At 37.6% G+C, this 21,180-nt stretch overlaps 1 protein-coding gene across 6 annotated transcripts in view; it reads left to right on the top strand.

The window, feature by feature from the left end:
• LOC103696391 (endoribonuclease Dicer homolog 4) overlaps positions 1-21,180 on the top strand; it is a 79,782-nt gene that overhangs the window by 11,625 nt on the left and 46,977 nt on the right. For 5 of the 6 annotated variants that reach the window (XR_015974679.2, XR_015974680.2, XM_088714277.2 and 2 more), the window contains 5 exons: positions 739-879; positions 959-1,031; positions 7,611-7,675; positions 7,797-7,940; positions 8,030-8,158. Coding sequence is in view for 4 of the 6 variants with exons in the window: in XM_039119128.3 (XP_038975056.2) it covers positions 739-879; positions 959-1,031; positions 7,611-7,675; positions 7,797-7,940; positions 8,030-8,158 (552 nt within the window). In the remaining 2 variants the exon portion in view is untranslated. The remainder of the gene's footprint in view (positions 1-738; positions 880-958; positions 1,032-7,610; positions 7,676-7,796; positions 7,941-8,029; positions 8,159-21,180) is intronic. The other variant, XM_088714275.2, reaches the window with a different exon arrangement.

Here is a 21,180-nt window from a genome sequence, read left to right as displayed (position 1 = left end):
GTGATGCCTTCTCTCTGCTTTAGATAATGATGACAGAGCAGTGAAGTGGAGGTATCCTTTATGAACAACTAATGGCTAACTAGTTCAACTTCCATACGCTTGTGTCTTATGAGCTTAATGATATGCCCGACCTCCAAATACAGTTTACATATTTATAATTTGGTAAAATGGCAGTTATCTATTTCTAATTGACAGAGGGATTTTAAATTTTCTTTAAATTGCTTTGCAACAGAAAATCCAATGTACTGACGCACACACATACCAAAAAAAAAAAAAAGAATCATAAAGATCTTCGTGTGAATCACATGAGTCACACCAATCTTTTTCAATGAAGAATTTGAGTTTTAAGTATGAATGTCTTGGTTATTGGAACCTAACCAACCTAATGATCTATTGGTTACATTATCATAAGTATAACCATTATGTTTAATCCCAACCATTTGGGATCGGCTTTGTGGATCCTTATTCACGAACAATTTCTTTTTAGGGCAACTTTTGAAACCTAATATCTGTTGATTGTGGAAAGTTATAAAACTCACTTATTATTGTTTATTTTTTGAGTGGAAGGAAAATTATTTGGGTAGTTTGATGATTTGATGTGTTACAAATAGAAACCACTGATTATGATATGATTGTGTGTTCAGACCCCCTCCCCTTCGGCACCAAAAAAAAAGAAAAATTATAATTTGGTATGACCATTTTGTGGTAACTGACATATCTATGCTTTCTTCACTACAGGTGCTTGTTATGACCCCACAATTATTGCTGCACAATTTGCGACATTGTTTCATCAAGATGGACCGAATTGCACTTTTAATTTTTGACGAGTGTCATCATGCACAAGCAAAAAAAAAGCATCCATATGCACAAATAATGAAGGTGTTTGTACTATTAATGGACAACTATTTTATGCACCAGAATATCTAGATTATAACATTTTCCTTCGATGATTCTCTAGGAGTTCTACAAGACTGACACTGTCAAATCTCCTCGTATTTTTGGCATGACTGCATCTCCAATCATTGGAAAAGGTAATTGGACTACGTATACATGTCTAAGTCTTTGATGTTTCTTTTTCTTTGTTTTAATGTTTTTATTGGTGCATCTCACTCTTAGTTATTAGGAAGGCCTTTTACTAGCCTATATGATATTTTGAAATGAAATCATTTTTCTGATATATTGTTATTAAGGTCTTCCGTACCACCTAGTATGGGGCATATCGTACCACGAGAAAATCGGTACGAAACACACATTCAAGTCAGTACAAGATCCGTAATCGGGTACGCCCTGTACTGAAAGAAAACCAGTACAAAACATACATTCAAGTCAGTACAAGATCCGTACCACCTGTACCGAGGCATACCATGGTGCGTACCGGTCCATACTGAGTCAAAAATTGAGAAAATGAGTAAGAGAGCTAGGCACAGAAGTGTACCGTATGGTACTGAACTGATAAGATGCCGATACGGTATCCGGTACCGAAATTGCGGACCTTGATTGTTATCATTTGTAAACCAATCCTTTTCCGTTTATAATTATGATGTTAAGGTGCAATTTCCATTTGTTATTTTTAGAGCCTGCAAATCCTAGTGTTAAGAAATCTTGCCTAAACTGGCCATCTATGATTCAGCAGTTCTACCTTGAGGGTCAGGTTTCAATTTGACAAGCTTTTTGCAAGCACCACAGTTTTAAGGATAAAGAGAGTCTTCTAATACAGCAATCAGTTCTTTCAGAATATTTCAATCATTTGGAAAGTTGGAGGATTCAGACGGAGAAATTTCCTTAAGATTGACCTTAACCTGCAGATCTGATCACTTTTATATCTTGGTTCAGTTTTGTGGACTGAATTAGAGTCTGAACTCTGAAGAGTTTTGAGTTTTTTTGGCTGACGTAGTTAACTATTGTAATTTGGTGTTCAATTCCTAATCAAGCTTTGTCAGTAAGGGAGGTGCTAATATAGTTGGAACATGATTGGAAGTTTCAGCAAACTTCAAAGGCAGAAATGTTTTGCTTTCATCTAGATTTTGTAAGTTTCAAGAAGTTTTGTAATTTGTATTGCAGTGTAACTAAAAAAAAAGGTAAATTTTAATATAGTTTAGACCTATGCAAGAGCTTAAATCTCATAACCATAATGATTATAACGTGTTCAATTTTCGTCAAATAACAAAATGATATATAGCACTTAAATTTTCTTCAAAAAAAGGATATTGTAGTGATCTGAAATATGAGTTTTGAAAATTTAAATCATTATTCTTTAGGTGCTTTAGAATTAAGGTAACAACACCATACACCCAAGAGGCTGGATATGACACAGCAAACTTTTATACAATGTCTAAAGTTTTCAAAACTAGAGTTGGAACTTCTGGATTTGCTGAAACTAGTGAATTTGAAGGTCGCTAAATTTGGAACAAAGTTTGTACCAAGATTCGCAGGACCGATTGTACCGGCGTACCGGTGAGCACCGGCACTGGTACGGTTCCGGTTCGGTACCGGCTTGGAACCGGTACCGAGTGGCCGCGTGCGCGGAAATTAAAAAAAAAAAAAAAAACAAAACGCGTCCGCGCGCGTCCCACAGAGTGGCATTTAATGCCCCCACGCGGGCTGCCAGCCCGTGTGGGCACGGTGCCCCGCGCGGGGAACCGCGCTCGGGCGCGTTTCCTACGCGGGGAAACGCGCGCGGTCGCGCGCTCCGCTCGCGCGTCCGCGCGCGTTTCCCAATTAAAAAAAATGCATCCGCGCGCGTCCGCGGACGCGTCAAATGCCCCAGTTTGGGTCGGAATCGTTTTATACCCCTGTATCGGTCCAGGTACAGAACCAATCGATTCTGACCCAGTTTGGGTCGGAACCGTTTTATACCCCTGTACCGGTCCGGTACGGGCTGAACCGACCGGTACAGGTTGGTTCAGCAGACCATGGTTTGTACCTTGATTTGGAAGATTAATTGGCCGAAGAGATGTGTAGGCTATCACAGCAATTTAAGATATTGATGAAGAACCTCATAGAAATTGTTGGACTTGGAATTAGTAGACAATGAGAGAACATGGTAAGGTTACCAGGACAGGTGAATAATCCTGAGTGATGGCTGTTTTTATGGATGTAGGGCTGCTTGGAAACTAGCCAATATTGCTAATAGTTAATGTGCATTGAGGTATGCTTGGATCGGAACCATCACAGAGTACCCAACATGACTCTTTTGTACTTGTGACATCGCATAAAAAACTTGCGCAGACACTTATCTGTGTGAATGATCAACACATTTGCATGCGAATTTATATTCTTGTGAATGTTTTTGACTTCTCTGCATTTAAAAGCAAACCATAAATTTGAAAGGAAAAAAACTATTAAACCCATTCTTAGAATAAACATGTGTTGTGAATCTGCAGGATCAAATTATTTAATGAGCTAGTATTACATCATGTATTGGGAAAAAAGAGAGAAGCAAGGGCAGTCCTTGTGGCTGGTAACGGATCAGTTATTGGTCAAATAGTCATATAGTAGATTATATCCATAGTCATATCCATTTCTAGTTAGTGAATACATATATCTATAGGACTACCAAAATATATTTATAGCTCTTCTAAATTAATATTGATATAGACTGGTCTTTTAGTCAGTTTTGTTTTTTTGAAATATAAAAAGATAGGAGTCAAATATGATTTCTACATTCTCTGTAAGCAAAATAATTGTTATAAAATCAAATATTCACAATATCCATCTGTGTTTCAAACATACACAAATGTGTTAAATAAAAACATAAATATAATGGGATAAATAAGTAAATTTATTAGAAATCTCAGTCTTTGAAACTAGAAGTGAATCTAAGATATACCATTAGGATATTTTGTGTGGCTAAATATAAATATGTATTTATGTATCTATAGGATGCAATTATAATACAAATATGGTGTAAAGAGAGGAATTTAGATGCCCATAACAAAACTCATCATGAAGGATTAAAAATTGCAAACCTAGACTTTTTGATGTGATCTGCAAGGTTTATAATGTTTTGTGGAAATCACAAAATCACATATGTTAGAGACCAGTTGGTGATGCATTAAGTCACCCAAAGTCAATGACTCAACGCACATTATCCTGCCACTGTAACTATATAAGAGAGCTCTTGATGCATAGGCAAGGCCGCAAGAGGCTTTCGACAGCTTTTGTACATAGGCACTCTATGCCTTGCAGACCACATAAAACAGATTAGATTTGCATTTCTCAATCTTCAACATTGAATTTTCTCCTTTGAAGCCTATGTCCCATTTTGTTTTCGTTTCCGAATAATCATTATTATCTGTTTGTATGTGATGTCAGGAAAAATATAAGCCTAGTTGGTTGGCACCTCATCCCTAAGGCTTGTCCTCCATGAGGTGTAGGGTTCAAACTCTGACCATTTCTCCGAAAAATATCAGGAAAATATAAAAAAAATCAAATTTAGCCAGGTCTATATAGATATACACGTCCATGTCCAAGAAGAGGATATGGTCAGATGATAACTAATCTGTTTTTGGCCCCACAGCTATATTGAATAGTTAATGGTTTTTAAGAAACACAAAAGGTCATGATTTACTTTCATGTGGAATATTGTTTAAATGGTCTTAGAAGCATGAAATATCACAAGTACTATTATAAACCATTTAAACAAATATGTCATTCATTAGGATGCTCTGGATCTAGATGGTGCAACTAGTACTAAATGGATTATTGTGTACTGGTATTTGCTAAATTTTTAAATTTTTCTTAATTACAAACCAAGGAATTGCATAGGAGTTTTTTTTATTAAGAACATATGTGAGAAATATCCAAGTTTCTTGATGAATAAGTTCATCATCAATGACTTACCAATAAGTGTTATAAAAGGTTTGCGCCTTTGCGGTATTCGGGAAGTCAAGGAACTGCATAATGCATGGGCTGCATATGCAGTTTGTGTATTTTCACTATATGAAAATAAATAGAATATTTTGAGTGAAAAAAAATAACAATAGTCAATATTTCTTGGATAATTAGTATCAAAAGTAACAACAGTAATAACTGAAAATTGGTGCCTATTATTCATACTTAATGCTAATATTGGTAGTCATAACATAATTGAAACCCACATCTGCCGTAACCATTAGTTTGAACTTTGAACATGCTTTATCCACATAGGCCCACATAAGTAGGACACATATTTGGCCGCATGATTGCATGTGCAGTCACAAAATGCTAATTAAGCCAAAGATGTGGCCCCATATTGCTAGGTAGGCTGCCTTTTTAGTCCATATAAATGTGGTATTTTCAAGGGAACAAATGTGCAGCCTTGTGCACCATATTTTTTTGCTTGCTTAATGATCTCACTATATTCTTTTCCCCCTTTAACAGAATCACTCATAAAATTAGTTTAAATGTAATAGGCTGTACCGATACTTAAGGTGTCAAAAAAGTGGATGTTGAACAATTACATTTTGAGGGATATATCTTACTTGAATAGGAAAACATGGCACATGCTGGATGCCCTAGGAGTTGACACATGATGATGGTGCTTTCATGTCATGATATAAAGAACTTTCTACGAACATTGCAGTGCCCAGTCAGAGCATGCAGTCCCTACAATACATATTTAGCCGGCTGCTTATTGGCACTAAATAGGATTTCTTTTTTAATGTGATCTGGCTATATATGTGTTGCTTTGGTACTGATTGATTTGGATTTTAGAATGATATGTTATGGTACATAATTATACTGCAGTTTCCCATTTAAAACCTACATCTGACCATCCTAACATTCTTTGTTTCCCCTTGGCCATGTAGGCTGCTCCCTTAATGTTTTTCATCATGCTTGACTTGAATGATGAGATTGGTTCATAATTTAGCATTGACAATCCAAATTCTTCATCGTGTTTGAGAATGAAAGACAATATAGCTGTTCATGTATGAATGTATTCTTAGAGCTACAATTCAACTTTCTCGATCATTGAAATATTCAGACATATGATAGTTGGTTCCTGGTTATCTTATTGTCATTGTCCATTTTAATGGTCAGCTTGACTTGAAACAAGCTATTTTTAACACACTTTAGGTGCCATCGTTTTATCTTCTCCTGAAGAAAAATGAAGGGGGAAAAATGAATGGAGAGAGAGAAATCATTTGCAAGGTCCTTCATGAATCACCATAAGAGCATTGATCTGAGACCATGATGATAATAAGGTTTGCCTAGCTATAGGTGCCAGATTCCAAGCTAATACAAAACTAAAAGAGAGAAAAAAAGGTAAAGAGAGACAAGGGTAAAACATAAGGACAATCCTATGTACTGACTGGTTCATATTTTTTTTTTTTTTTTTGCATCTTCGATGAGTATCATAAGGACAAATTTTTTGTGTATCTGGTACTAAGTGATTTATCATGTATGTGTAAGAACAAATACTCTCCTTAACTTCCATGAGACTGTTTTTTTCCATTTAGATAGCTTGGCCAAATTTGTGATTGGATTTTGTTAATATTTCATGTAAATTTCCAAGTATATAGATGTTAGGCCATTTATCCTGTATAAATCAATGTGTTTGTCTATAAAGAAAGCACACATTCATGGGCTGAACAAAGTGGAGGTTAAAATGTTGTGTAGGTGCATGGTAAACTTGGGAAGGCCAAGGGCAGGTATAGGAAGCTTCAGAATCTCACCAATAGGGTGTTCTTATTGTTTTGTGTAAATTGCTTAAGGATATGAATGTATGGCCAGGTATGCCATATAAATCACAATGCTTGGCAATAAAGGAAGTGCACATGCAAGGGTTGAACAAAGTTGAGAATAAAATATTGAGGCAGATGCATGATAATTTGGAATACTAAGGTTAATAGTGAGGAGATTAAAGGAAGGCTTTAGAAAGCCTACCAAATAGAAGGTAAATTTCAGATGGTTTGACCCTGTTAAACAAATCATTGAGAAGGCGGCACCTAATAGGAGAGGGATGTAGTTGCAAGTCAAAGCAAAAGGGTGGAGCTCTAGGCCTAAGATCACATGAATTGATGTGGTGTATAGTAATATGATTATGAAGAGGCTTCTTTTTTCATAGTGGACTTTGCCACTGGTATAAGTGAATGAATCTGTTTTTGGAATCCTTATGTTTTGAGTTGTTCTTTTTATCTGATGACATCTTAGCAGGACTAGGTTTTTGTTGCTTATGTTGTTATTCAAGTTATAACATACGAGAACTACAGTGTTTTTTTGTTACTTGTGGTCATCTACAGTTTCTCTCTATTTTTTCTAGGAAAGTTATATATTATACTTTTTTAATTTTTGTATATACAACCTTTAGGCATGCTTGTTATTTTATTGGGAAGAATTCTGAAAATGAATTCATTTCTGAAGCTCAAATTAAAAGCATTGTCAAATAGCTTGGTCTTATATGTTGTTATTTTGTAATTTTCCACTCACCACTAATGAATATGTGATAGGAGAAGGTTTGAATGCTGACTGGTAATGAAGATTGTGTCTCATCCAGAACAATTTCCTTTTTCCAGTTATCTTCATTTTTATCTTTTGTCCTGCCTAAAATGGAAGTGCTTGTTATTTTCTAAATATATGAGCCTTTTTAGATGTCTTCTCTTGCATTTAAACATCTAAGCAATTTCCAGGTGGGTCCAGTCAATCGAACTGTACCAAATACATCAACAGTCTTGAAATATTACTTGATGCCAAGGTATGTTCAGAATACCACCATAAATTGAGATAGGATTTGGACAAAGTTTTCTTTGCTTATTTCTTTCTTTCGTCCCATAATAGTTTGCCACTTTGCCTCATTTTCTCCCTTGATTTTATAGGTGTGCTCTGTTGAGGATACTCTAGAACTTCAAAAGGTAGTTGGTTCTCCGAATATAAAGGTTTACTTCTACGATCCCGTTGATCATAGTGCTTCTAGCCTTATAAGAACTTCCAGGAAAAAGCTTGAGGAGTTAAAACTCCAGGTGAATTTTTAAGTATGCATGTTCATGAAGTAACTTCTTTTTGTTCAAAGTAGGCATCACTTATTTTTATATCTTTGTGTTGTGAGTAGTGTATCTCAATGATAAGAGAGAAGGTACATGATTTCAACAATCTCCAGAAGAATATAAAGGGTCTTTGCAGGTTGCATGATAATTTGGTTTTCTGTTTGGAAAACATTGGTCTTTGTGGGGCAAGACAAGTGAGTTTATTTATTTACTCTCAACACTGCCTATGAGTTATGTTTTACAACTTGCAGTACATCAGAGTTTCTTTTGTACTTTTAAAATTCATGTCTTTTCATGTTCATTTTTTATGTATCAGAGATGATTTTGTATAGTTGTTCAATGTGTTTATATTTGTGGATTGTGGTATTCTCATGAGTTATCAAACTTAAGCTATCAAAATTGTCACATTTCTACAGTGTACACTTCTGGTTTTAGAGTACAAGTCCATCATCTTGGGTTTTGACTTTGAGATTCAAAGCCTTATTTTGAATGATACAACTACCTACCACATGTTTCCAGTAGGATCATGATAAAACTCTCTCTTCCACCATGCCCATGAGTCACCTTGTGGTATTTTTAATGACCATTTTTTGTTGGATGGTTTTTCCAACAAAAAAAAAAATTTATGGGTTTTTCAATTATTTGTTTGACAAAGAAGTGCATCGTTGGTCTTCAATAAACCATTGACCCTTGGAAAATCAAACATTTCTTTTGGGCATCCGTAGATACTATCTTGAGGGGTGTTCTTTAGTCTTCAATGTCTAGAGCAAGGTTCGACAATTGGTATTGGACTCCATACCAGTACCATGCTGATACAACGCATGTATGCTTAGTATAGTTGGTGCGGGCACCAGTACCAGATTACCCATCACTCGGATTTACAATTGCCGCAGGACGATGGTCCAGCCAGTTTCATTGTGGTTAGAGTGATTTTATTTTGATAGCCTTTTGGGCTTATTTAGGTATTTTGTCATGTGATAGCTTTTGGGCTTATTTAGGCAATTTGTTATTTGATAGCCTTTGGGCTTATTTAGGTATTTTGTTATCTTTGAGGGTCTTTGTGAGATTAGCTTCTCTGTAGGGTTTTTTTTTGCATTTTGGGTCTTATATATATATATGTTGGACCATACATTTGTATGGGTATTGAGGATGATAGTGTTATTTTGATGATTAACAAGCAATTATCTAGAGCATGCTATAAGTTAAATTGATACTTCATTTATAAGTTCATTACTCTCAGTATATTTGTTTAATTGAAAATGGATAAATGGCATTGTTCATTTGGATGAATCTAACCTTGAGAATGCAGCAAAGTGTGGTTTGAGTCGACCCATAGGTTGATTGGGTCGACCCCGGCACATCAAGAAGTCATCTGGCACACTCCTGCAAAAATGGCACAAATGAACAGTGAGTTGGGTCGACCCAAGGTAAGCATGAGTCGACCCAACCTCCAAAGAACCTCAAAACACAACAGAAGAATGCTCTCTGGATTTACTGAGAGGGTCGACCCAAACAGTGGTTGAGTCGACCCAAGCTTGAGTCGACCCAAACCCTGAGAGGGTCGACCCAAAGGCAAGACAGAAAGACAGAAAGAAAATGGTTCTCTGGAATTACTGAGAGGGTCGACCCAAGAAGAAGTTGAGTCGACCCAAGTGAACTTTGAGTCGACCCAAAGAATGGTTGGGTCGACCCATGGGAAGGAAGGCTGAAATTAAGGTTTCTGTGGTTTCTGAGAGGGTCGACCCAAGGAATGTTTGAGTCGACCCAAGTGAAGGTTGGGTCGACCCAAGGACAGGTTGAGCCGACCCAAACACGGGCTGAACAGTAACGGCTAGTTCTGCAGATGTACTTTTTGTCCTTCCCAAGGTCAGTAACGGCTAGTTTTTGAATTCTAACCATTGGGGCTTGACCAAAGAAGGTGGGAAGCTATTTAAAGGGGCACTATTCATCAGAGAGAACAACTTTTGAGTTGAATATCAAAGAGTACCCAAGAATACAAAAGTGCCCTAATCTTCTTCATCAAGAGCTTCATTCAAGAATCAAAGAAAGGGATTGAGCAGATTCAAAGAGGCATCAAGAGCTCCATCCCCTTTAAAGAGTGAAGCATCCTTGACAAAGAAGAGCAAAGCGACTTCAAAGCGATAAATACTTTCTAACTCTTCCTTGTAGCTTATATTGTTTCATATGCTCATTTAGGAGTTTGAATCTTTCCTTTTGTTAATTAAACACTTTGTAAAGGTTCGTTGGTGAGCCCGCAAAACCAACAAAGGTTTTTGGTGAACCCGGAAAACCAAAGTGTAAAGGCTAGTTGGTGAGCCCGCAAAACCAACAAAGGTTTTTGGTGAACCCGGAAAACCAAAGTGTATAGGTTCGTTGGTGAGCCCGTAAAACCAACAAAGGTTTTTGGATTGTGAGCCCGGAAAACAATCCAACTGTAATCCGCGAGATTATAGTGAATTCCCAAGGGGACGCTTGGGGAGTAGACGTAGGTGCTAAGGAGAGCACCGAACCACTATATATTGTTGTGTTTGTGTTGTGCTTGTGTTTTCATTTACTCTTGCATCATCTTCTACTCTTGCGTTAGTTTAACTCACTCAAATAGCTTAAGAAAGCATCCACCGCACTTAATTAAGAAAACGTTTAAAGCATTAAAATTTAGAAGAAACCAATTCACCCCCCCCTCTTGGCTTGTCACCTTGGGCAACAAGTGGTATCAGAGCAAGGTGCTCTAATAGTGCTCATTGATCTAACAATCAAGAGTTAAAGATCATGACAACCCAAGTGGGATGTGCAATGAGTGAGGGGCAATCCACAAATAGACCACCTCTATTTAATGGCACAAACTACACATATTGGAAAGCTAGAATGAGGATATTCATTCAAGCTTCGGACTATGAACTGTGGCAAATCATCACTAGAGGACCTCACATACCCACACTTAACATAGATGGCACTATCATACCCAAACCAGAAATGGATTGGAATGAAAGTGATAGAAGATTAGCACAGTTAAATGCAAAAGCTGTAAATACACTTTACTGCTCTTTAGATGTAAATGAATTTAATAGAATATCCACTTGCACCACCGCCAAAGAAATTTGGGATAGACTTGAGGTCACACATGAAGGGACCAATCAAGTTAAGGAGTCCAAGATAAACATATTAGTACACAAGTATGAACTGTTTAAAATGGAATCTACTGAGTCCATAACTGATATGTTTACTCGTTTTACTGATATTATAAATGGGCTTAAAAGTTTAGGAAAGTCTTATTCTAACTCTGATTTGGTGCGTAAAATTCTCAGGTCTCTACCAAGAAATTGGGAGGCCAAGGTAACCGCTATTCAAGAGGCAAAGGACCTCAACACACTGCAGTTAGAGGAGCTCCTAGGATCTCTCATGACCCATGAGTTGACAATGAGGCAAAATTCAGAAGATGAGGTCAAGAGAAGAAAACCCATTGCCCTAAAGACTACCACCCCTAGACAACAAACTGAATCGGAAGATTCAGATGATGATGAAGATATTGATGAAGAAGGGATGGCAGTGCTTGGGAGAAAATTCAGAAGATTCATGAGAGGTAAGAATAAGTTCCATAAAAAGAAACCCTTTCTTAAAGGTAACTCAAGCAAAGAAAAGGTTAAGGATAAGGAAAAAGAAAAGGAGACTCCCATTTGCTATGAGTGTAACAAACCCGGGCATTATAAGATAGATTGCCCAGATTTGAAGAGGATGGCAAGAAAGTTGAAAAAGAAGAATTTTATGGCCGATTGGAGTGAAAGTGAGGAATCAAGTTCGGAGGACGAAGATCATCAAGACACGGCCCAAATATGTCATATGGCCAATGACGATGAGGTAGATTCTGAACTTGACTGTGATTTTACTGTTGATGAATTGCATGATGCATTCTTAGAACTCATGGAAGAACATAAGAAAGTAATTAATAAAAATAAAGCTCTAAAAGAAGAAAATCAATCTCTCATTAAAGATAAGATAAAACTGTCTCATAACTATGAAACATTAAGTAGGAAACTTGAAAATGAAACCAAAAATCTAATTGCTGAAAATGTCAAGCTAAAAGAAGATGCTGAAAAATATAAGTCTTTGGTAGATAGATTTACTCTTAGTTCTACCAAATTAAACTTGATTCTTGATAGCCAAAAAGCTGTATATGATAAGGCCGGTTTAGGGTATAGAACAAATAGGAAACAAAAACTCTTAAAGAATATTTTTGTAAAAGCAAAAAGGGAAATTATTACTTGTTATTGTTGTAATAAGATAGGACATAGAGCATATGAATGTAATTTTAGAAAGTCTAGTCAAAACAGATCAAGTAATAATCAAAAGATAAAATTCAAGAAAGTTTGGGTTCCAAAAGGAACATGGAGTACTAACCCTAAAGGACCCAACTTAGCTTGGGTACCTAAAGGTTCTTCTTGATATTGATTGCAGGTGTGTCTTGCAGCTGATAAAATGGAAAAACGATGGTATCTAGATAGTGGCTGTTCAAGACACATGACCGGTGACGAAGATCAATTTGTCACCTTGGAACCAAAGAAAGGTGGAGTAGTGACCTATGGAGACAATGGTAAAGGGTATATCATTGGAAAGGGTAAAATTTTCATTGCTCCATCTATTTTTATAGAAAATGTTTTATTAGTTAAGGGTTTGAAACATAACCTTCTTAGCATAAGTCAATTTTGTGATAAAGGATTTAAAGTTACATTTGAAGCATCTGTATGCATAATCACAAATCCTAAAGATAATAGCATTGTACTTGTAGGACAAAGGCAAAGGAATATTTACTTAGTAGATCTTCATGAGTTAGGCAAGAAAAATGGTTTATGCTTAATTACTAATGAAGAAAAGAAAATTGAAACTAGTTGGCTTTGGCATCGAAGATTAGGACATGCTAGTATGGAATTAATATCAAAACTAGTTAAGAAGGAATTAATAAAGGATGTGCCAAAATTAATTTTTGAAAAGGACAAAATATGTGGACCATGTTCATTGGGAAAACAAACTAAGTCATCTTTCAAATCGAAAAACGTAGTATCAACAACTAGACCATTTGAACTCATACACATGGATTTATTTGGACCTACTAGAACTACAAGTCTAGGAGGAAAGAAATATGGACTAGTTATTGTTGATGATTTTTCAAGGTATACATGGGTTTCATTTTTGGCACATAAGAATGAAGCATTCTCAGAATTTTTGAAACTATATAATAAAATCATAAATAAAAAGAAACTCACCTTAGTAGCCATTCGAAGTGATCATGGTACTGAATTTGAAAATCAACACTTCGAGGAATTTTGCACTAAAAATGGAATATCACATCAATTTTCAGCACCTAGAACGCCTCAACAAAATGGGGTTGTTGAAAGGAAAAATAGGACATTGGCAGAAATGGCACGCACAATGTTGTGCGAGTCAAATCTTCCAAAGTACTTTTGGGCTGAAGCTATAAACACCTCTTGCCATATTCTAAATCGAGTTTTAATACGACCTATAGCTAAGAAAACTCCTTATGAACTTTGGAAGAATAAGAAACCAACTGCAAAATATTTTAAAGTGTTTGGATGTAGATGTTTTATCTTAAATAATGGCAAGGAGGACTTAAGTAAATTTGATGCCAAGTCAGATGAAGGTATCTTCTTAGGATACTCCACATCTAGCAAGGCATACAGAGTATTCAACAAAAGAACCTTAGTAGTAGAAGAGTCAGTCAATATTATATTTGATGAGTCTGATAGTGAGTCTGCTAGAAAACAAAATACTATTGATGATGATACAGGAATTATCGACTTTGAAAAGTTGAAAATTGATAACGTGCCAAATCAAGATAAGGGAGATGATTGCGTGCCACCACAACCCCAAGACGTGCCAAAAGAATGGAGGTATGCACATGGACATCCTAAAGATTTAATCATTGGTGATCCATCTCAAGGGGTAAGAACTCGATCATCTCTTAGAAATTTAAATGATTATCTTGCTTTTGTTTCACAATTAGAACCTAAAACTTATGAAGAGGCTGAAAAAGATACTAACTGGATAAATGCCATGCAAGAGGAATTAAATCAATTTAAAAGAAGTAATGTATGGACATTAACTGAAAGACCAAAGCATAATTCAGTAATTGGAACAAAATGGGTATTTAGAAATAAATTAGATGAAAATGGATTAGTTATAAGGAATAAGGCTAGACTTGTAGCTAAGGGATACAATCAAGAAGAAGGAATAGATTTTGATGAGACATTTGCTTCTGTAGCTAGATTAGAGGCTATTAGATTGCTTCTGGCATTTGCATGTTTCATGGATTTTAAATTATATCAAATGGATGTGAAGAGTGCATTCTTAAATGGTATTATTGAGGAGGAAGTATATGTAGAACAACCTCCAGGATTTGAAAATCATGAATTGCCAAATCATGTGTTTAAACTACATAAGGCATTATATGGATTAAAGCAAGCACCTAGGGCTTGGTATGATCGACTAAGTAAATTTCTGCTTGAAAATGATTTTTGTAGAGGAAATGTAGATAAAACTTTATTCATCAAAAGAAAGGACAAAAATCTATTAGTGGTGCAAATATATGTAGATGACATAATCTTTGGTGCCACTAATGATACTCTATGCAAAGAATTCGCTGATTTAATGCATGGAGAATTTGAGATGAGTTTGATGGGAGAACTAAGCTTCTTTCTAGGATTACAAATCAAACAAACCAAAGAAGGCATTTTCATTCATCAAACTAAGTATACAAAGGAAATACTGAAGAAGTTTGGGAATGAAAATCATAAGGGAATTGGCACTCCAATGAATCCTACTAGTAAGCTAGACAAAGATGAAAAAGGAAAAAGTGTTGATACTAAGCTCTATAGAGGACTAATTGGATCCTTGCTCTATCTTACTGCTAGTAGACCCGACATTGTATTTAGTGTAGGGATATGTGCTAGATACCAATCGGATCCTAAGGAGTCACATTTAAGTGCTGTTAAGAGAATCCTTAGATACTTAAGAGGAACCACCACCATTGGATTATGGTACTCGAGAGACTCCTGTCTAGATTTGCTTGCATATTCAGATGCTGACTTTGCTGGATGCAAGTTAGATAGGAAGAGCACAAGTGGCACATGTCAATTCTTAGGAAATAACTTAGTATCATGGTTTAGTAAGAAGCAGAACTCAGTGGCATTGTCCACAGCTGAAGCTGAATACATAGCTGCTGGTAGTTGTTGTGCTCAAGTATTATGGCTCAAGCAACAACTAGAGGACTATGGAGTCAAACTAGATAATATTCCTATTAAGTGTGATAATACTAGTGCTATCAATCTCACTAAAAATCCAGTTCAGCACTCTAAAGCCAAACACATAGAAATAAGGTACCATTTTATTAGGGATCATGTGCAAAATGGAAATGTATGTATTGAGCATATATGCACGGAAAAACAATTGGCCGACATATTTACCAAACCATTGAGTGAAGATAGATTCTGTATGCTCAGGAGGGAATTAGGCATATGTGATCCTTTTTATTAAAGAAATATAAAAGGGAGATAGTAGTCTCATGATACATTCCTCTAATTTCAAAAATCCCATGAAACATGAGTCAAATTTGTTATCTATAGATTTCTTACTCATGTATCATTGTTCCATAAAGAGTTTATAAGGATTGGAAGCAAGGAAAACTTTTTAGAAGCAAAAAGGAAGAGAAAAGAAAATTTCTGCACTTGGGTCGACCCAAGAAAAATCTTGAGTCGACCCAACGTCGGGACCCCACTGTTAAAAGGGGGCCCGAGAGCACATCTAGGGCACTATTTGGCCTTTGTCTTCTTCCGAAAAACCTACTCCCCACTCTCCAATCTCCACTAAACTCCTCCAAACAGTAGATTTCCTAAAGATCTTGGAGAAATGAGACCCAAACGAGCCGTGGCCAAGAGATCCGGAAGAGTGACTCGGATCCAACGGGAGGAAAGGCAACCTACCGAGCCATCTCCCGTGTCTCCAAGACGTGAGGCACGTGCGGAGGTCCCTCCTCCTCCTTCCCCCTCAGTGATCCTTGCAAGATTTGCGGGGAGGCCGGTTACTACCGGGAGAAGGATCCATTCGGAGTTTTTCAATCAAGAAGGGTTTCGGATTTGGGAATGGATCCAAAGACAAGGTTGGGAGTATCTTTGCTCCCTAGATGTGGTCATCTACCCCGGGTTGGTACAAGAGTTCTATGCCTTCCTCAAGATTGGTATGGGAGGGCTTGTTTCAGAAGTTAGAGGGGTTCGAATCAGAGTATCCGAGGAGAGCTTGAGTGAGCTACTTCATCTACCCTGCATAGGAGCCACTCCGGAAAGGCCAGAAAACAAAATGAGAGCTCTACAATTGATTATGGAAAATGAGAACTTCGATTTCTCCACAAAGGTAATAGCTAGTTCTCTTTCCGCAGAAATGAGATTACTGCTCAATATGATCAATAGGATTTTGTTTCCAAAGACCGGGAGATTCGATCTCATCACTGAGCGAGATCTAGCAGTGATGGAGTGTATGATTCGAGGGATGCCCCTAAATCTTCCGGCTATGATATTGAGACAGATGAGGAAGGTAATGTGCAGCAACAGGGTATCACTACCTTATGGTATGATACTCACCTTGATATTTAGACAGCACGGTTTACCTCTCGAGGAGGAGGCATCCAAGAGTCTGCATCACACTGACACGTACACTGCACGGACACTTATACGCATGGGATATGAGAAAGTGAACGGGCAGTGGATTCACACAGGTGCAGGCATTCAGGGTGAGGCACCAGAGGGAGATGCACCAGAGGATGAGGATGAGGAGCATATGGATCATCCTACTGCACCCTCCGAGGCTGGACCATCGTCATCCGTTCCTCCGACAGATACGGATGACTTCTGGAGCAGGATGACTGAGCTCATGTCAGCTCAGGCGAGGACTATCACTGACGGGCTGACGAGCCGATTGGACGCCCGGTTGGATGTCATGTCTGCTGAGATCAGTGATCTGAGGCAGCAGATTGGAGCACTCCGGAGAGAGAGAGAGACACATGGACCATCTGTGCCACAGGCTGCTGAGTCAGAGATATCGGCACAGAGTCATCCAGCTCGTCGTGCTCCACGCCAGACACAGTCTCACCAGGCTCGACCTCCCCTCGCCACGTATGCTAGGAGGATGAGGACTAGATCCCAGCCATTAGATTCCCCCTAGGCTGATCTTAGCGTCTATGTTTAGAGCCTAGGCTAGATATCTAGGTCTCACATGTATCTTGCTTTTCTCCTATGTATCTTGTTTTTATCTTATGTATCTTTAAATCTTGATTAAGGAACATTGTATTTGTCTTTGTTTTTGACATGAATGTATGAAAATGTTCCTATTTTGATCAATGAAGTTTGAAGTTTATTATTTATTGCATCTTTTCCCATATATATTTTTTTTTTGATGATAACAAAAAGGGGGAGAAGAAAAGAAAGAGTATTTAAGAAAAGAAAGAGTATTAAGAAAAGAAAGAGTATTCAATTTAAGTAAAGAAAGAGTATTTTATTTAAGAAGTAAAGAAAGAGTATTAATTTTGGGAGAAGTAAAGAAATATAACAAAAAGGGGAGAAATAAAGATAAAAGTTATGTAAAGAAAAGAGAAATAAATGGGCAAACAAATTGAAAATCATATAAGAAAGCTTATACATCTAAGGGGGAGCAATTTGTAACAATGAAATTGACTAAATCAAAAATTTCCATCAAAATTCAGAATTTGGCACGCACCTCTCGCACCCCGATACATAGCCTGAAACTCATATTATCTCAAATTCTTGAAGTTTCATCGCTAATGAATTATAAATGAAAGGGGGAGCAATTCAAAGAGTCAAATTGGCAATATTTAAATGATATAGGGGGAGATTTCACAAGTATATATGAAAAGCTGAAATTCAGCAGTTTAATCCCTTTTATAAACTGATTTTAAAGACAAGTATCAATAGGCTTATACTCTTTATTTTGTAATCATCAAAAAGGGGGAGATTGAGGATGATAGTGTTATTTTGATGATTAACAAACAATTATCTAGAGCATGCTATAAGTTAAATTGATACTTCATTTATAAGTTCATTACTCTCAGTATATTTGTTTAATTGAAAATGGATAAATGGCATTGTTCATTTGGATGAATCTAACCTTGAGAATGCAGCAAAGTGTGGTTTGAGTCGACCCATAGGTTGATTGGGTCGACCCCGGCACATCAAGAAGTCATCTGGCACACTCCTGCAAAAATGGCACAAATGAACAGTGAGTTGGGTCGACCCAAGGTAAGCATGAGTCGACCCAACCTCCAAAGAACCTCAAAACACAACAGAAGAATGCTCTCTGGATTTACTGAGAGGGTCGACCCACACAGTGGTTGAGTCGACCCAATCTTGAGTCGACCCAAACCCTGAGAGGGTCGACCCAAAGGCAAGACAGAAAGACAGAAAGAAAATGGTTCTCTGGAATTACTGAGAGGGTCGACCCAAGAAGAAGTTGAGTCGACCCAAGTGAACTTTGAGTCGACCCAAAGAATGGTTGGGTCGACCCATGGGAAGGAAGGCTGAAATTGAGGTTTCTGTGGTTTCTGAGAGGGTCGACCCAAGGAATGTTTGAGTCGACCCAAGTGAAGGTTGGGTCGACCCAAGGACAGGTTGAGCCGACCCAAACACGGGCTGAACAGTAACGGCTAGTTCTGCAGATGTACTTTTTGTCCTTCCCAAGGTCAGTAACGGCTAGTTTTTGAATTCTAACCATTGGGGCTTGACCAAAGAAGGTGGGAAGCTATTTAAAGGGGCACTATTCATCAGAGAGAACAACTTTTGAGTTGAATATCAAAGAGTACCCAAGAATACAAAAGTGCCCTAATCTTCTTCATCAAGAGCTTCATTCAAGAATCAAAGAAAGGGATTGAGCAGATTCAAAGAGGCATCAAGAGCTCCATCCCCTTTAAAGAGTGAAGCATCCTTGACAAAGAAGAGCAAAGCGACTTCAAAGCGATAAATACTTTCTAACTCTTTCTTGTAGCTTATATTGTTTCATATGCTCATTTAGGAGTTTGAATCTTTCCTTTTGTTAATTAAACACTTTGTAAAGGTTCGTTGGTGAGCCCGCAAAACCAACAAAGGTTTTTGGTGAACCCGGAAAACCAAAGTGTAAAGGTTAGTTGGTGAGCCCGCAAAACCAACAAAGGTTTTTGGTGAACCCGGAAAACCAAAGTGTATAGGTTCGTTGGTGAGCCCGTAAAACCAACAAAGGTTTTTGGATTGTGAGCCCGGAAAACAATCCAACTGTAATCCGCGAGATTATAGTGAATTCCCAAGGGGACGCTTGGGGAGTGGACGTAGGTGCTAAGGAGAGCACCGAACCACTATATATTGTTGTGTTTGTGTTGTGCTTGTGTTTTCATTTACTCTTGCATCATCTTCTACTCTTGCGTTAGTTTAACTCACTCAAATAGCTTAAGAAAGCATCCACCGCACTTAATTAAGAAAACGTTTAAAGCATCAAAATTTAGAAGAAACCAATTCACCCCCCCCTCTTGGCTTGTCACCTTGGGCAACAGGTATGCTATGAATAAAAATTTGGTTCCCTTTCTTTAGCTTTGGTGTGAAACCCTGGGCACGGGCTAAGCCTAGTTCTTTTTCTCTCTCCTTCCTCCTCTCTCCTTCTCTCTTCTCCTTTCCCTCCCTGCGGTCCGGCATCAGTAGTGGTCAGTTCAGCATATCAAGACTTGGTATGCCTTCCATACTGAGTCTTAGTTCGTACGACATTGTACGGTACACTTAGCATGGGGCGGTACGTATCGGTATAGCGAACCTTGACCTAAACTATTAAGCCTTTAGTCTCTAGGATTTAATATTAGTGTTATTTTCACCTTCTTTGCTTTTTTCCACATTTTAACTCTATTTGCGCATGTTTAAATTGTAAACTTTGACAATGTATGATGATGGATGTGCGTGTTTTTGTTGCATAGTTTTTTATGGGGTAATTATTTTCTATACAGATAGTACAGGTATAATTTTGTCTTGTGATGGGATATGTAACCATGGTGCATGTTTTATTTCCTTAGTGACAGAATCTGCGGGCATTTCATACAGTCCGAGTACGGATACACCCAATAAAGTTAGAAAACAATAAATCTCGGAGTGCTTTGGGCAACTCCCCCTCTCCGACCCACAGGGTACCCTCGGAGTGACAAGCCACAGAAAAAGCCACCCAATTCGCGGTTCCGTCAGCCTCTCTGAATAGATGAATGGCTTGAAAGGCCACACCATCACTCACCATAGCCCAAATATCCCGAAGCAGGAGGTGTCCCCCTCCACTACCATCGGGGCCACCCTAGATCCAGCTGATCACGGTGGCCGAGTCATCCTCTAATATAACCGAGTTGGCCTGTAGCACTTGGAAACTTGTTCATGCACATACTTTATTAAAATTTTTTTTAAGAAACCCAATTTCCTGCACCCATTCTCTAGTTTGCTCTTGCACTTGCACCCCCTTCTGGTGACTAAGGTTATTTCATCTCTAATATGTAAAAGTAATTGGGAGTTAGTTGTCATTGATATTTCATCTCTAATATGTAAAAGTATTTGAAGTAATTGGGAGTTAGTTGTCATTGATATTGATTTATGTACATGTTAACAACCCCTAGGATGAAGAGTGAAGAGTACTGAAGACCATAACATTTGAAATATTGGTTGAGTCTTGAGTTTCTCAACTTGTCATGATCATGGTAACAGACATGAATAAAAATGTTTAGAGAATGGAAATTATGAATTTTAACATCACTGTTAATCTGAGATCAATTAATTCAAGTCTGTTTCTTTGCAGTTTTTTCCTTGCTTTTCATATTATGATCTCCAAAGCAAACCTTCTGAGCTTAATAATTTAATTTTTATATTTTCGTTCAAGTAATGATGACTAGTAAAGTGAAAGAAAGGTGCACTCTCTTGATGTGGGGAATCATCACTCTGTTTGGTACATGACGTTATGACACTTCCTTTAGTTGTTTGTATGGTGAAATTCTAATTTACTACAAATATTATGTGAATGACTTCTAAGTCTTTTATATATTTCAAGGAATTGCAGAGGTATGTTTTGATGCGCAGACATGTATACCCCTGCCAACATACCATGTGCCTATCTGCGTCGTCTCTACCTGCCTTTGCATGCCTTCAGTTAA

Source organism: Phoenix dactylifera, chromosome 18, assembly GCF_051530095.1.
Source record: "Phoenix dactylifera cultivar Ajwa chromosome 18, Ajwa_hap1_PhDact_Kaust_v1.1, whole genome shotgun sequence".
In the NCBI taxonomy this organism is placed as follows: domain Eukaryota; kingdom Viridiplantae; phylum Streptophyta; class Magnoliopsida; order Arecales; family Arecaceae; genus Phoenix; species Phoenix dactylifera.
The sequence above is the reverse complement of the archived record's forward strand: the minus strand, read 5'-3'. Positions and strand labels throughout refer to the sequence as shown.